At 46.1% G+C, this 14,711-nt stretch overlaps 1 protein-coding gene across 1 annotated transcript; it reads right to left on the bottom strand.

Annotated features, from left to right (window-relative positions):
• Window positions 1-22: 22 nt before the first annotated feature.
• LOC132572290 (oocyte zinc finger protein XlCOF6-like) lies at window positions 23-13,451 on the bottom strand. Its single transcript, XM_060239184.1, has 4 exons — window positions 13,432-13,451; window positions 10,147-10,269; window positions 3,026-3,145; window positions 23-2,258 (listed from the first exon to the last, which is right to left on the bottom strand). Exons 2-4 carry the CDS (start codon window positions 10,244-10,246, stop codon window positions 43-45), a joined length of 2,436 nt encoding a protein of 811 aa, XP_060095167.1. The 5' UTR covers window positions 10,247-10,269; window positions 13,432-13,451; the 3' UTR covers window positions 23-42.
• Between the last annotated feature and the right edge of the window lie 1,260 nt (window positions 13,452-14,711).

Here is a 14,711-nt window from a genome sequence, read left to right as displayed (position 1 = left end):
TGACTGGAACTGCAGCTGAATGCCTTTCCACACAATGAACATTCAAAAGGCTTCTCCTGTGTGGGTTCTTAGATGATTTTGAAGAGTGTCACTCCGACTGAATCTCTTTTTACACTCTGAGCATTCAAAAGGCTTCTCCCCTGTGTGGGTTCGTAGATGATTTTGAAGATGGCTAGCCTGACTGAATCCCTTCCCACACTCTGAGCATTCAAAAGGCTTCTCCCCTGTGTGCGTTCTTACATGATTTTGAAGAGTGCCAGAGTGCCTGAATCTCTTCCGACACTCTGAACATTCAAAAGGTTTCTCCCCTGTGTGGATTCTTAGATGATTTTTAAGAGCACCACTTTGACTGAATCCCTTCCTACATTCTGAGCATTCAAAAGGCTTCTCCCCTGTGTGGGTTCTTAGGTGCAGCTGAAGATGGCTGCCGTGATTGAATCTCTTTCCACACATGGAGCATATCAGAGGCTTCTCCCCAGTGTGATATCTTAGATGTCTTTGAAGATCGCCACTATAACTGCATCTCCTCCCACACTCAGAGCATTCAAAAGGCTTCTCTCCTGTGTGGGTTCTTAGATGCTGTTGAAGATTGCCATTGCGATTGAATCTCTTCCCACACTCTAAGCATTCAAAGGGTTTCTCCCCTATGTGGGATCTTAGATGACTTTTAAGATAGACACTGGAAATGAATCTCTTCCCACATTCAGAGCATTCAAAAGGCTTCACTCCTGTGTGGGTTCTTAGATGCTGTTGAAGATTGCCACTGCAACTGAATCTCTTCCCACACTCTATGCATTCAAAGGGTTTCTCCTCTATGTGGGATCTTAGATGACTTTTAAGATGGACACTGGAAATGAAACGCTTCCCACATTCAGAGCATTCAAAAGGCTTCACCCCTGTGTGGGTTCTTAGATGCTCTTGAAGATAACCACTGAGCCTGAATCTCTTCCCACACTCTGAGCATTCAAAAGGCTTCTCCCCTGTGTGGGTTCTTAGATGATTTTGAAGAGTGCTTCTGTGGCTGAATCTCTTCCCACAGTCTGAACATTCAAACAGATTTTCTGTGTGGGTTCTCAGATGCTGTTGAAGATTGCCATTGTGAGTGAACCTCTTCCCACACTCTGAGCATTCAAAAGGCTTCTCCCCTGTGTGGGTTCTCAGATGCTGTTGAAGATTGCCATTGTGCCTGAATCTCTTCCCACACTCTGAGCATTCAAAAGGTTTCTCCCCTGTGTGGGTTGTTAGATGATTTTGAAGAGCGCCATTCTGACAGAATCTCTTTCCACACTCAGAGCATTCAAAAGGCTTATCCCCTGTATGAGTTCTCAGATGCTGTTGAAGACTGCCATTGTGCCTGAATCTCTTCCCACACTCTGAGCATTCAAAAGGCTTCTCCCCTCTGTGGATTCTCAGATGCTGTTGAAGATTGCCATTGTAACCGAATCTCTTCCCACACTCTGAGCATTCAAAAGGCTTCTCCCCTGTGTGGGTTGTTAGATGATTTTGAAGATGGGCACTCCGACGGAATCCCTTCCCACACTCTGAGCATTCAAAAGGCTTCTCCCCTGTGTGGGTTCTCAGATGCTGATGAAGATTACCATTGTGACTGAATCTCTTTCCACACTCTGAGCATTCAAAAGGCTTCTCCCCTCTGTGGATTCTTTGGTGCACAAGGAGTTGTGATCTGTATCTGAAGTACTTTCTGCACCAAAAACATTTATGTGCATCTACTATACTGTACTTTGAAAAATCTATATTTCCGTTTCCTCCTTCAGAGAATGCTATTCCAGCCTCTGAGCTAGTAAGTAGCTTCTCTGCAGAGCAAATCCTTTGGTGTTGAAAAAGGTCTGCTTTCTCTGAGAATCTCTTGCCACTCACTGAGCAACTATAAGGTTTCTCTCCTGGATGTGTTTTTTCATATCGAAGGAACTGTGCTCTCCGAGTCATGGTCTTTCCAGACTCCAGCCATTGATGAGTCTTCTTTTCAATGTGTATTTGTAAATGGACCTTATACTGGGATTGATCTGAGAAGTTCATTCCACACACCAAGCACTTGTATGTTTCCTTCACCATGTGAATTTCTTCTTGGAAATCCTCCCCTTGGCAAGGAATGGGTTTACCCGTCTCCTTGACCATCTGGTTTTTCCTCCTCTTAGGTCCAACTTGATTGCTGAAGTTTCCTCTCAAGTCTTCATTCTTGACTTCATCTGGTGATTGAGGATGCAGTTTCTCATCCTCCTCATTCCTCTCATTGTCACCTGCAGGAACAAAGAAAGAGATACTGTTAAAACCCACCCAAATATACCTGATCTACAACTGAATTTCCATCAGCACTCTAAATATTTCAGCTGCTTCTTCCTGCTGTACATTTAAGTGAACAATAATATACACATAAAAAGTATATTAAGCCTCCTGCACAAGAGATGCTAGGTTTGGACTCTGACCATTTATATCACTCCCCAGCTGTGTGATTTTTTTTTTTTACATGAAGGCTCTTTTATGGCTGAAGCACTTTCTGTACTGCAAGCAAAGAGCCAGTTTGGTGTAGTGGTTAAGTGCGCGGACTCTTATCTGGGAGAACCAGGTTTGATTCTTCACTCCTCCACTTGCACCTGCTAGTATGGCCTTGGATCAGCCATAGCTCTGGCAGAGGTTGTCCTTGAAAGAGCAGCTGCTGTGAGAGCCCTCTCAGCCCCACCCACCTCACAGGGTGTCTGTTGTGGGGGAGGAAGGTAAAGGAGATTGTGAGCCGCTCTGAGACGCTTCGGAGTGGTGGGTGGAATATAAATCCAATATCTTCTTCAATTGTATGGTTTCTCTCCTAAGGGAATCTGTGTCTGTAAAATGACAATCATTCTCTGACTGAAGGTCTTTGTAAATGCAACACTTTCATTTTCCCTGGAGTGGATTCTCTGGTTAGGATAAAGGCCTCTGTTCCTTCTCTCTTTGATTGAGCTTTCTTCTTGGTGTGGGATTTCATGGAAACCCTCTTCTGGGCAAGGAGTGGGTTTATCCCTCCTCTTACCTGTGTGGCTTCCCTCCTGCCTCTGTGGTCCATCTCCATAGTGTCCTTCGGCATCTTCATTCTCGGGTTTTTCCGAAGTGAAGCCCTGGAATTCCCCAGGTGTCTCCTCTACATCTGCTCCTAAAATAAAGAGTTTCAATCAGCACTCATGCAAGAAGCCAAGGCATCAGTCAGGCACCGCTCTTGAATGAGTGTACATTTCTTTGATCAGATCTTCTTTTCTCCCAAACTGAGATGCTGGTCATATCTTGTCCCTTTGAAACCTTCTTGTAGAGCTGTTTTTATATTCTGCCTATATCTCCTCTCTTCAGATTCCCCATATGTACTTTTAGGAGAAAAGTGGCAAAGAATTGTTCCCTCACTTTTCCCATTTGACTTGTCATGCACCTCTTTTGATTCTGTGCACATGACAATGAAATATTTTATTTTTATTTATTTTATTCTATTTTTAGGCTGCCCTTCCCGTAGAACAGGCTCAGGGTGGGGTACATCATAAAAACAGTCCATGGTAAAAACAGTAAAAAACCAATTTAAAATATAAAATCTAATATTACAAAGATTAAAATGGCAGATTCTGCCTCACAGATGTGACCTATTGTCCCAAGTTCAGCAGATCTTGTAGCGCTAGGATGGAATGAGGGGGGGAGGCGGGTAACAAGTGACACCCACTGCCTCAGCTGAAAGCCTGGCGAAAGAACTCTGTTTCACAGGCCCTGCGGAATTGAAGCAGATCCCAGGGCACGGATCTCCAGGGGAAGCTCATTCCACCAGTCAGGGGCCAGATGGACGTCTCTGGGGCCGGGTATTACCAGAAGTTGTTGCTTTGCTAACCGTAAGGGCCTATGGGGCTCATACAGGGAGAAGCAGTCCTGAAGGTATGCTAGCCCCTGGCCATATAGGGCTTTAAAGGTTAGTACCAACACCTTGAACCAGATCCGGTAGCCAGTGCAGTTCACGCAGCACAGGATGAATCCATGCCCGTATAGGCAACGAAGTTAACTTCCATGCAGCAGTGCTCTCCACCAGCTAGAGCAGGGGTGGGGAACAGTGGCTCTCCAGATGTTTTTTGCCTACAACTCCCATCAGCCCCAGCCATTGGTCATGCAGGCTGGGGCTGATGGGAGTTGTAGGCAAAAAACATCTGGAGAGCCACTGTTCCCCACCCCTGAGCTAGAGTTTCCGGAGGAGGGTCAAGGGCAGCCCCACCTAGAGAGAGTTACATTAATCTAGCCTGGAAGTGACCATTGCATGGGTTACTGCGGCCAGGTCGTGGGGGTCAAGATATGGGACCAACTGCCTGACCCACCTCAGATGGAAAAAGGCCAATCTGGCAGTGGTGGTAACCTGGGCCTCCATAGGTAGAGAGGCATCCAGAAATACCTCCAAGCTCTTCACCCTTGATGTGGCATCAATGGAGCCCCATCGAAGAATGGGATCCTGACCCCTGATCCCAGCCCCCTATAACCTAGACACAGCACCTCCATCTTCGATGGATTCAGTTTCAGCCGGCTCTGTTGCAACCAACCAGCCTCAGCTTTCTGAGCCTCTGGCCATTATTTTTGAGAATTCTTGGAGAACAAGTGAAGTGCCGGAAGACTGGAGGCAGGCAAATATTGCCATCTTCAAGGAGGGGAAAAAGGAGGATCCAGTTTACTGACCTGTCAGCTTGATGTCTATGTCTGGAAGTTTCAGAACAAATAATCAGTCATTTTGAACATTAGAAAGGATGACTGTGATTACTAAGAGCTAGCATGGGTTTCTCAAGAACAAATCATGTCAAACTAACCTCTCCTTTGAGAAAGTTACTACCTTGTTGGATCAGAGGAATGCTGTAGACATCATTTATCTTGATTTCGGTAAAGCTTTTGATAAGGTTCCATATACTGTTCTTACTGACAAGTTGGTTAAATGTGGTTTGGATCCTGTTACTGTTAGGTTGATCTGTAACTGGTTGACAGATTGCACACAAAGAGTGCTTGTGAATGGTTGCTTATCCTCTTGGAGAGGAGTGACAAGTGGAGTACCTCAAGAATATGTCCTGAGGCCTGTTTTGTTTGACATCTTCATAAATGATTTGGATGAAGGAAGAGAGGGAATGCTTATTAAATTTACAGATGATACTAAATTGGGAAGGTAGCCGTGTTGGTCTGAAGCAGTTGAACAAAGCAGGAGTCAAGTGCACCTTTAAGAGCAACCAAGTTTTATTCAGAACGTAAGCTTTCATGTGCTCTCTAAGCATACTTCATCAGATGAGCAGATCAAGTATTGTGGCTTCAAAACATAAGCTTTCATGTACTTATACTTGATCTGTTCGTCTGATGAAGTGTGCTTAGAGAGCACACAAAAGCTTACGTTCTGAAAAAAACTTGGTTGCTCGTAAAGTGAACTTGACTCCTGCTTTGTTAAATTGGGAAGGGTTGTGAATACAGTAGAAGACAGAGGCAGGATACAGGATGATCTTGACAGGCTGGAAAACTGGGCTGAAACCAATAAAATGAACTTTTAACAGGATTAAATGTAAAGTTATGCATCTAGGTAGGAAAAATCAAACGCATCATTATACGATGGGAGAGACTTGTCTTGGCAGTAGTATGTGTGAAAAGGATCTGGGACAGGGGCGAACTGACGCCCATGGCGCCCTGGGCAGACTCGCTGCCTGGCACTCCCCTACGGCACCCCCTGCGGCTCCATGCTCCCATCCCCCTGCACATCCTCCTTCTCCCTCTGCCCCATGTCGACACACAGTTTGGTTCGCCAGCGCTTAACAACCCGCCTCCCCCCGCACCTTATCCCCCCCGCGGCCACACCTCTTCTTTCCTCTCTCTCTCTAGTCAATTTCAGTGCTGGGGAACCAGCGATCCAGCGCTGTACTCATCGGTGGGCCATCTAAAGCCACTCCCGCCCTGCCAAAGATTAACTTAACATCAGCACCGCCGGGCCCGCTGGCCGCAGCGGGAAGGAAAGGGTGTGCGCTGCAGCTCCCTCCTCCCACTTCCTTCCCATCCAGAAAGTGGGAGGAGGTGGAGGTGGGCACCCTTTCCTTCCTGCTGCGGCCAGCAGGCCCGGTGGCGCTGACTTTAAGTGAGTCTTCAGCGGGGCGGGGGTGGCTTTTGATGGCCCGCCAGGGAGTATGGCACTTCAGCGCCGGTTCCCCGGCAATGAAATTGACCAGGGAGGGGAGCAGGGCTAGCCCTCCAACTAGGCAAACTAGGCAGTTGCCTAGGGCGCCAAAAGGCAGGGGGCGGCAAATTGGGCTATCACCCCCCCTCCAGTGCCCCAGGCAAGTGCTTAGTTTGCCTCCCTCCCCCCTACCCGCCGTTGCCGCCACTAGCCCTCTCCGGCCCACCGCTGCCCGTCCTTCCCCCAGCGCAGCGTCCCACATTTTGTCTCTTAACAAAATGCACAGGCGCAAACTGCTCACCGGCTAAGCTTACTTTTAGCCTGCAAGCCCCAGGGGGAAGGGAAGGGAGCGAGCGGAGCGCCGTCTCTTTTAGTAGTGGTGGGCAGGCAAGCAAAGTGCCCGGGGGGGGGGCGGGACACCGGGGGGGGGCGCGGAGCAGCAGGAGGGAACCGTGGAGGTGCTTGGGGGGGCGCCAGGCAGCAAGTCTGCCTAGGGCACCCCAGGGCGTCGGGCCGGCCCTGGAGGGAAGGGAGGGGAAGGCAGCGAACTAGGCATTTGCCTAGGGAGGAGGGGGGAAGCCCAATTCAGGGCCCCTACCTCCCAGTGCCCTAGGCAACCACCTAGTTTACCAAGTGGCAGGGCTGGCCCTGGGCAGGAGTGTCAGACATATGGCCCGCAGGCCAGAACCGGCCCACCCAAGGCTTTAATCTGGCCCATGGGACCCTCTCATCCTTCCCACCCTTCCAAGCCGGAGATGATTGAGAGGTGATATGATCACCATCTTCAAGTACTTGAAGGGCTGTCATATAGAACAGGGGTGTCAACCTTCCTGGGGACCAAATCAGGCCCTCCAAGCAACTGGCTGGCACCTTTAAAGCACCTTTAGGACCAATGAGTGCTAATGTTTTAAGCATGTTTTATTTTAAGGTTCTCTGCTACTTAATCTTAAATAGGAACACACACGGCCTAGCTTGACATGACCCGGCCCAACAAGGTCTCAGTTATGTCGGATGTGGCCCTCGTAACAAATAAGTTTGACACCCCTAATAGAGGATGATGCCAAATTGTTTTTTGTTGCCCCAGATGGTAGGACCAGAACCAATGGGTATAAATTAAATTGGAAGAGTTTCCAGTTCAATGTTAAGAAGAACATTCTGTCAGTTAGAGTGGTTCCTCAGTGGAACAGGCTTCCTCAGGAGGTGGCGGGCTCTCCTTCCTTGAAGGTTTTTAAGCAGAGGCTAGATGGCCATTTGACAAAAATGCTGATTCTGTGAACTTATACAATTCATGAGAAGGAGGTGTTATGCCTGGACCCCTCCTCCCTTGAAGGACTTAGTCTGGTACCTTGGACAAGGTGACGCAGGCAACCTTCTTTCTCAACATCTCACAGGATCATTCTTCTAGACTTTTACCTGGTCTGCAAATAGGATCAAAATAGGTCCTACAATCACATAGAATGCATGTCATCAAATACTGGTCAGCGGCTTGTATGGGAAAAGTGATCCTAAAGATGCAAAAGTCTGGTTTTTGGCAGTTCTCTTCCCTCTTTTAAATCAAAATGCCAAAGATTAATTTCCAGAAAAGGCAGTACAACTAACCCATTTCCCCAACTTGCCTGATTTTCCCCTACCTGGTTCATCCTATGTGAGTATACAGTCAAAACCATTTTAATCTCATAACACCCCTTAGTAATAGTTCTCTTGTCCTGTGTATTAGAGGTCACAAAGCACAAGAGACATTTTCACATGAACGTTACATTGCATTCACAACCCATGGGAAAGCTATGCAGCTTCCCTGGTTCAAATACATTGTTTCATTCATACCATCGCAGCATTGTTCTAGGAACAATTGCGTTATTGCTCAAAGTTATATCAACCACCCTATGTCCAAGAGAGTGTGTGTGCGTGTTTGGTCGTCTACTGATCGTCAGCCACAAGGTTGGGTACACTTGCGTGGAACGCTGGTTTGTTTTGCTCATCATTCTACTTGGATCTATGTTCTTTGGACAGGTAAATGTAGTTCCATAGAATAAATTCGTTTTTGTCTTTATAAGCTTCTACCTTTATTTTCTGAACTTGTATGTGTGTTTAGAGTGCTCTTCAAATGATCAGTTTTATTTGTATTTCTTTAACTTTTATTAATAACAATCATTTCATTAATTAAGGCCTGGTTCGCTTGAGAGTTCTACTGAGGGAAAAATCCCTGTAAACATAGATGGAAATCCTGCTTGTTACCCCCACTTGCTTGTCTGGGTCTCCTAGCTAATTCCCCCAGCAAACTCAGGATATCCTCACAACCCTTTGGGTAACAGAGGGCAAAAAGGGTTGCATCAGTGCTCAGTTTTTGTAGCTCCTTCTTATACATCCAGGGAAATGCTAATTGACATGTTTGGGTCAGTCAGCAATTTTTCTCCACGCCAGTTTGGCAAGGGAAACTCCCCAGCCTGGAGGTTTTTGCCATCTTCTGATATTCATGTCCTGCCGCTCTCAAACATCTACATTTATTCTATGTGACTCTTACATTAAACAAGTTTGGCCACCCTGGAATAAATGACCCTGGAGGTCCCTTTGAACTCTCTGATTCTATGATTCCACTCGTGAACAGAACCAGGAAGGAGCTGGTTTACAGCCTTCCCAAAATACATTTTTTCTGGGGGGGGTGGGGAGTCAGGAGCTCACCAAGTGAACCCCACACTTCAAAGAGGACCCCCATGGTTTTTGGAAAAGTTTTTTGGGGGCCATGTAATGACCAATGAGAAAACCAACCTTGCAGTGTACGGCTGCTTTTCTCAAAGTTAGAGCCATTTCCTTGCTATTTCTGAGCCGTTCTCTGCATCTTAGCCAGGCCTGTCTATTGTCTAATGTGCAGCCATGTCTGAATCATCCAGGCATTTCTGCCTTTCCTAAAAGCATAGTCAGCCTGTCTCTCTGGAAAGAAGGGTATCTTATTGTCAGCAAGTGATAGCCAGAAGACTGGTCATCAGGACCCAAGATCATTAACTTATTACAGTAGAGTAAGGCCCTCTGGAAGCTGCCCCCAGAGGAACACGCAGTGTCAAAACGTCCAGATAAGACCCCAGAAGAGTGTGTCCTATTCCATTGTCCCCAAACACCTACACGTTGAACACACAGAGTTTGTGCAGGTGTGCATGTATTCAGCATGACCAGGGTGATGTAATATAAGTGTGGGGAAGTTAGTTTGGCAGGCCCTTAGAGCAGCAGAGGGTTCTCATGGTGCTGGCCAGCCTTGGAGAAACCCAGGCATCAGAGCACACTGACCGGAAAGGCATATCTGGCTTTTCTGTGTGTGTTTCTGTGGCAAATGTTTTCCTGCCTCAAGAGGCTGCAAGGGGCTTCACCTCTGGGAAGGAACTGGGCGCTTGCCTCTCAGGGACACGGAAGGTGGTTACTGTGCTTTCTTCTGTTGTGGCTCAAACAAACTAGGTTTCAACTGAGAATCTGACGCTGTTTACTGGGCTGACAGTTTCAGGGGGAATCTCTTCAATAACTCTCAATTCCTCCCTCTTGAGAGTGAGGATTGGTTCCTCTCACCACAACAGGGTGCTCCGTGATTTGGCTTAAGCCACTTATCCTTTGATTGCAGTGTTAACTGATGGGACCACCTGCTACAGGCCACCCCTGCAAGGTAGTACAGTTCCAAAGAAAGCACACAAACCCATCTCCAACTAATAGTGAGGCCTGAAGGCATCCAAGGGATGGCTGTAGGAAAGGTTTGATGTGTCTTTGGCTTCATCCAGTACGGCTGTTCTTAGGTAACCCCCCTCTTTCCCTGGAATATCCACTATTTAAGAAGAGTGCAGCCACCCAAAAGCCACAGTTAAGCTCAGCCTCTAGATTCCAGGCCTCAGAAGGCCTCCCTCCCTCCTTACTCAGCAGGGTGGAATAATTCTACCAAACCAAGAGTTGCTCAGAAGTGAAGATGAAACTTCCCATGGCTATTCCTTGCCCGTTCCCTTGACACAATGGGGAAAAATACTCACTTGCAGCCAATTCATTTTGGAAGGAAACAGTTTCTTGAGATCTTCCTGAGAAACTCCCCAGCCATTCTTCAGATAGAATGCCTTTGTCTGTCTCCACCATAGTCTCTCTTATGTTCCCAGCTTCTTGGGAGGGGGTATGGAGGGAGAGAGAGAGAGATTGGTCATTCCTATATGGGGAAGCAAAAGAAAAAATTCTTCTGGAGGTATGGAAACCTGGTGAAAATTGAATCCCAGAATCCTGACCACTATAAGGGGGCTGCATTCTATACAGATTTTTTTTTAATTGTTAAATTTAAAGTTTTACCTATTTATGTTAATGTATGGAATGTTGTTAGCCGCCCTGAGCCGCCTAGGCGGGATGGGCGGGATACAAATAAAATCTATTATTATTATTATTATTATTATTATTATTACAGATCACAGTCAGAGCTGATGACCATAATCCTATCTCAGGGAAGCACATACCCTGACTTCTTTAGTATTCCCTTCAAGTCAAGCTCAGTTGAAATAATTCCTGATATGGCTTATATGCACAGCAAATGTATTGATCTAGCAGTATTCACAGATAAGAAATACAGGCTCTTGATAACAAAAGATTAAAGAAACAACAAAAAAGACTCACTCCTTTCTGTCTAAAACCTGTCTATCTCAAAAACTATAAATCTTGCTGCCTTGTAATAACCTCATTGGCTTTCCATGGGTGCCTGTTATAAATCATCAAAGTCCTTCCACGTTGACGCCCACTCACCCATCCTCAACAGATCCCTTTGGAGTTCCTCACAATCCTCTCTGGTTCTCACCACCCTGAACAATTTAGTGTCATCTGCAAACAAGTTTTTAAATATATGCTTGTTTGGTCCTTCAGGAAAGGAAAACATCTGGTTTTGGCCCTTTGAAAATCTGCTGTTGATGTTAGGAGCTTGGCATCTAATTTCTGTGCAGTGGGTGCATCTGAAGGTAAAGTGTGGAGCCCAGGACAAAGCGAATGGTAAGGGCTTAAGTACTGCAGGGAACTCCTCAATAGTCTGGAAGGGCTGGGCAATAGCTCTGCCCAAGCAGGCAGCAGAGGGAAAGGGGCAGAGGGACCTCAGGCCTCTCCAGGTCAGGGCACAGGGGCTGCTGGGGGGATCAGCAGCAGGGGAGGCAGTAGTGATGTGGCAGAGGCCCTCAACTGCTTCCCGGCTGCTCTGGTTAAATGGCTAAGAGTGAACAAAGTGAAACTGAACCCTGGAAAGGCAGATGCAGTACTGGTTGAGAAAGCAGAGATCATGAAGGACATTATGTTCCTCGCTTTCAGTGGGGTTCAGCTAACCCTCGCCAACTAAGCTAAGAGCCTCAGCATTATACTGGGCCCAACACTCTTGGTAGAGAAGCATGGTAATGCAGTTGCAGAAAAAGGCTTTCTCCCAACTCAGCCTAGCTGGGAAAATGCTCCCTTCCCTTGATATAGCTGATCTGGCCACCAGAATCCATGCCACAGCAGCATCAGGACTAGACTAGATCAATGCACTGGGCATTGGTCTCTCCACAAAACCAATTCAAAACCTCCAGCTGGTGCAGAAGGCCAGGGCTCAGCTATTAGCAGGAGCTGGATGCAACAGGCATATTACTGCCCTTCTTCAGTCCCTCCACTGGCTGGATCAGACCCATGTCTTCTTTGTTATTGACCCCATGAATGGTCTGCCTGAGAGGGTCAGGAAGGCACCCACTCTCCTGGCTTGCTGCAAACTCAACAAAACCGAATCATTAAAGAGGGCTTTTCTGAGCAACTAATAGGGTAGCACTTCACAAAGTTACTTGGATAAATCATTAGGGCACGAGTTCTAAATTACTTGCCCCATAGCGCAGAGTGGTAAAGCTGCAGTACTGCAGTTGGAGCCCTCTGCTCATGACCTGAATTCGATCCCAGCAGAAGCTGGTTCAGGTAGCCAGCTCGAGGTTGACTCAGCCTTTCATCCTTCCAAGGTCGGTAAAATGAGTACCCAGCTTGCTGGGGGAAAGTGCAGATGACTGGGGAAGGCAATGGCAAACCACCCTGTAAAAAGTCTGCCATGAAAATGTTGTGAAAGCAGCATCACCCCAGAGTCGGAAATGACTGGTGCTTGCACAGGGGTCTACCTTTACCTTTTACTAAAATTAAGGATAGTGATTAGCAATCTATGGGCAATCTGTAGTCTACTATGGGCAATTGCTCTCCTTAGGGCAAGCCGGTCTGCATTATTGCCTTTGGGCAAGTGTGGATTCTCTATTGGCAATCATGTATAATCTATGGGCAATCACTGTAGTTAAAAAGGTAAAGGTAGCCCCCTGTGCAAGCACCAGTCATTTCCGACTCTGGGCCTTCCCCAGTCATCTACACTTTCCCCCCAGCAAGCTGGGTACTCATTTCACTGACCTTGGAAGGATGGAAGGCTGAGTCAGGTCAAGCCTAATTTCCATTATTCCCTATGGGCCAGTGTAGTCTCCATTATTCCCTATGAGCAATCATACATTTTCCATTGGCAATCATGTATAGTCTATAGGCAATCACTGTCCTTAGTTTTAGTACACCCGGAATTACTGTGTTTAGTTTGCTGAGTTGGATCCTACTATGCCATTTTGCAGCATTTCATGGGTCGTGTTAACATTTGTTTCCCACAACATTTGCTCCACAACCCAAATTCTGTTGCATAGTTTATTGAATGTATTGAGTCCAACTAAATGGTGGACTACAATTAATGCAAATAAAAAGAATAACAAGCAATGAACTACAATTAATGTAAATAAACAGAATAACTCCCCGGCTGTGGGTAACTGCAAACAGGGGAGTGCTGGCCAAAAGGCACCTTATTTGGGCAGCCATCCACTAGGTATGAAGGATTCTTCCTCTGTAATTCTACCCAGCAATGTTCCCCCTAAGCGCAGAGTCTTGTGAGCAGAAATTCTACTTTGTGAGCTACTGGCATTAAAGTTGTGAGCTACTTCATAAATTAGTTTGCTCCGGGGCCATTTTTCCTGAGCTAAGACAAAAATGTGTGAGCTGGAGGCTAAAAATCTGTGAGCTAGCTCACGCTAACTCAGCTTAGAGGGAATACTGCTATCCAGCACTTCTTACCTCTGATCTCCCTGGCTGAGAAGTTATTTCAATTTACAAAATCCAGATCCTGCCATTCAGCACCAGCCAGGGGTACCACGAGGGCTAGCAAATGAAAACATACATCAGAAAATTACTTCTTAAAACTGTTTAACCTCGCCCCAAGCCACACAATTGCAGAATTTCTGTCTTCCAAAGTTGAAATGACTTACTTGAGAGTAAACCTTCCAAGGACCTGGCTGCGAGGCTTCTCTCTGCTATTGCATCCCTTCCCCGGTCTCTTTCCCCATTCAGATTCTGAATTTCAGAAGCAAAGCCTCCCCCCTCCCCTTGGCCTCTGGAGCAAACAGCTGGTAAGTTTTAACCCATTAATTGCTGCAGACACATGAATGATAGATCCAAGCGGGCAGCTGTGTTGGTCTGAAGTAGTAGAACAAAATAGGAGTCAAGTGGTATCTTTATGACCAACTTAGGTGTGCAAGGTTCCTGTCCACTGAATACGCTTTTTAACATGTAGCATAGTGTTAAACATCATTCCAGCTTACCAATGCAAAAAAGAATACATTAGAATACAGTGGAAAAGGGGTTTAGCATATGCTAAAAGCATATTGGGTGGATCAAAACACCTCTGGGAAAGGCTGTTCTCCTATTTATTTTATTACAGGGGGTTTGAACAATAGAACCCAGAAGCAAACATTTGGGGGTGGGGTTAAGAAAGAAACAGCACTATAAAATTTAGAGGTCCCAGAGCTGGCTGCTGTGTTGGACTACTTAGTTGAAAAGGGGTACTGTGTTAGTCTGTTGTAGCATAAAACAAAAGTCCAGCAGCACCTTAAAGACTGACAATATTTATTTTTTGTTGGGGTTTGCAAGTCCAATCACTTCAGTCATGAAAGTGTTAAACCGTTTGTTTCTGCATGCTAATCTTAGTTAATTTAGCATCAATTCCTGCCAGAGAAAGGGAGGTGATATTCCTAATAAACTGGGATTGGGGCCAGCTATTGGATGATCAATGTTATTGGGGTGTTACTTGCACTTCATCACGTAGACAGGAAAAGGTGGGGCTTTGGGGAACTTTTCTAATTCCTTTGTTCTCATCCACACAAGAAGTTTAGTTATCACACTAACAAGATATAGAATAGAAAGCTAGTCAGGATATCTACATAATTTACCTTTTTACATGTAACATAAATATATATATCATTCTAGTCTGCCAGTATAGAAAAGAAATGCCCTCATTTTGACCCAAGCTTATTAGCAAGAGAATAATTAACAGACATTCCCACATTCTGACATATTACTGTTTTATTGGTTTCCCACAATAATGCAACCCAGATAGTAGGTTTTTTGACCCAGACCGAAGTGCTCTCCAGGGAACACGTGGGGAAAGGCAGTCCCTAAGGTATGCATGTCCCTGGCCATATAGGGCTTTGAAGGTAAGAACCAGCACCTTGAAACGAATCTGGTATGCAATGGGATAATGAATCAAGAG

This window comes from Heteronotia binoei, chromosome 5 (assembly GCF_032191835.1).
Source record: "Heteronotia binoei isolate CCM8104 ecotype False Entrance Well chromosome 5, APGP_CSIRO_Hbin_v1, whole genome shotgun sequence".
NCBI classification, from domain to species: Eukaryota; Metazoa; Chordata; class Lepidosauria; order Squamata; family Gekkonidae; genus Heteronotia; species Heteronotia binoei.
Note: the sequence above shows the minus strand (reverse complement) of the source record. Positions and strands in the feature narration are given on the sequence as shown.

What these genes read in the sequence shown, in the direction of transcription:
- LOC132572290 (XM_060239184.1), bottom strand. Translation starts at nt 10,246, where the DNA reads ATGGTGGAGACAGACAAAGGCATTCTATCTGAAGAATGGCTGGGGAGT. An exon ending in CCAAAATGAATTGGCTGCAA is followed by an intron (nt 3,146 to 10,146) that starts GTGAGTATTTTT and finishes TCTTTATTTTAG; the next exon opens with GAGCAGATGTAGAGGAGACA. An exon ending in GCAGGAGGGAAGCCACACAG is followed by an intron (nt 2,259 to 3,025) that starts GTAAGAGGAGGG and finishes TTGTTCCTGCAG; the next exon opens with GTGACAATGAGAGGAATGAG.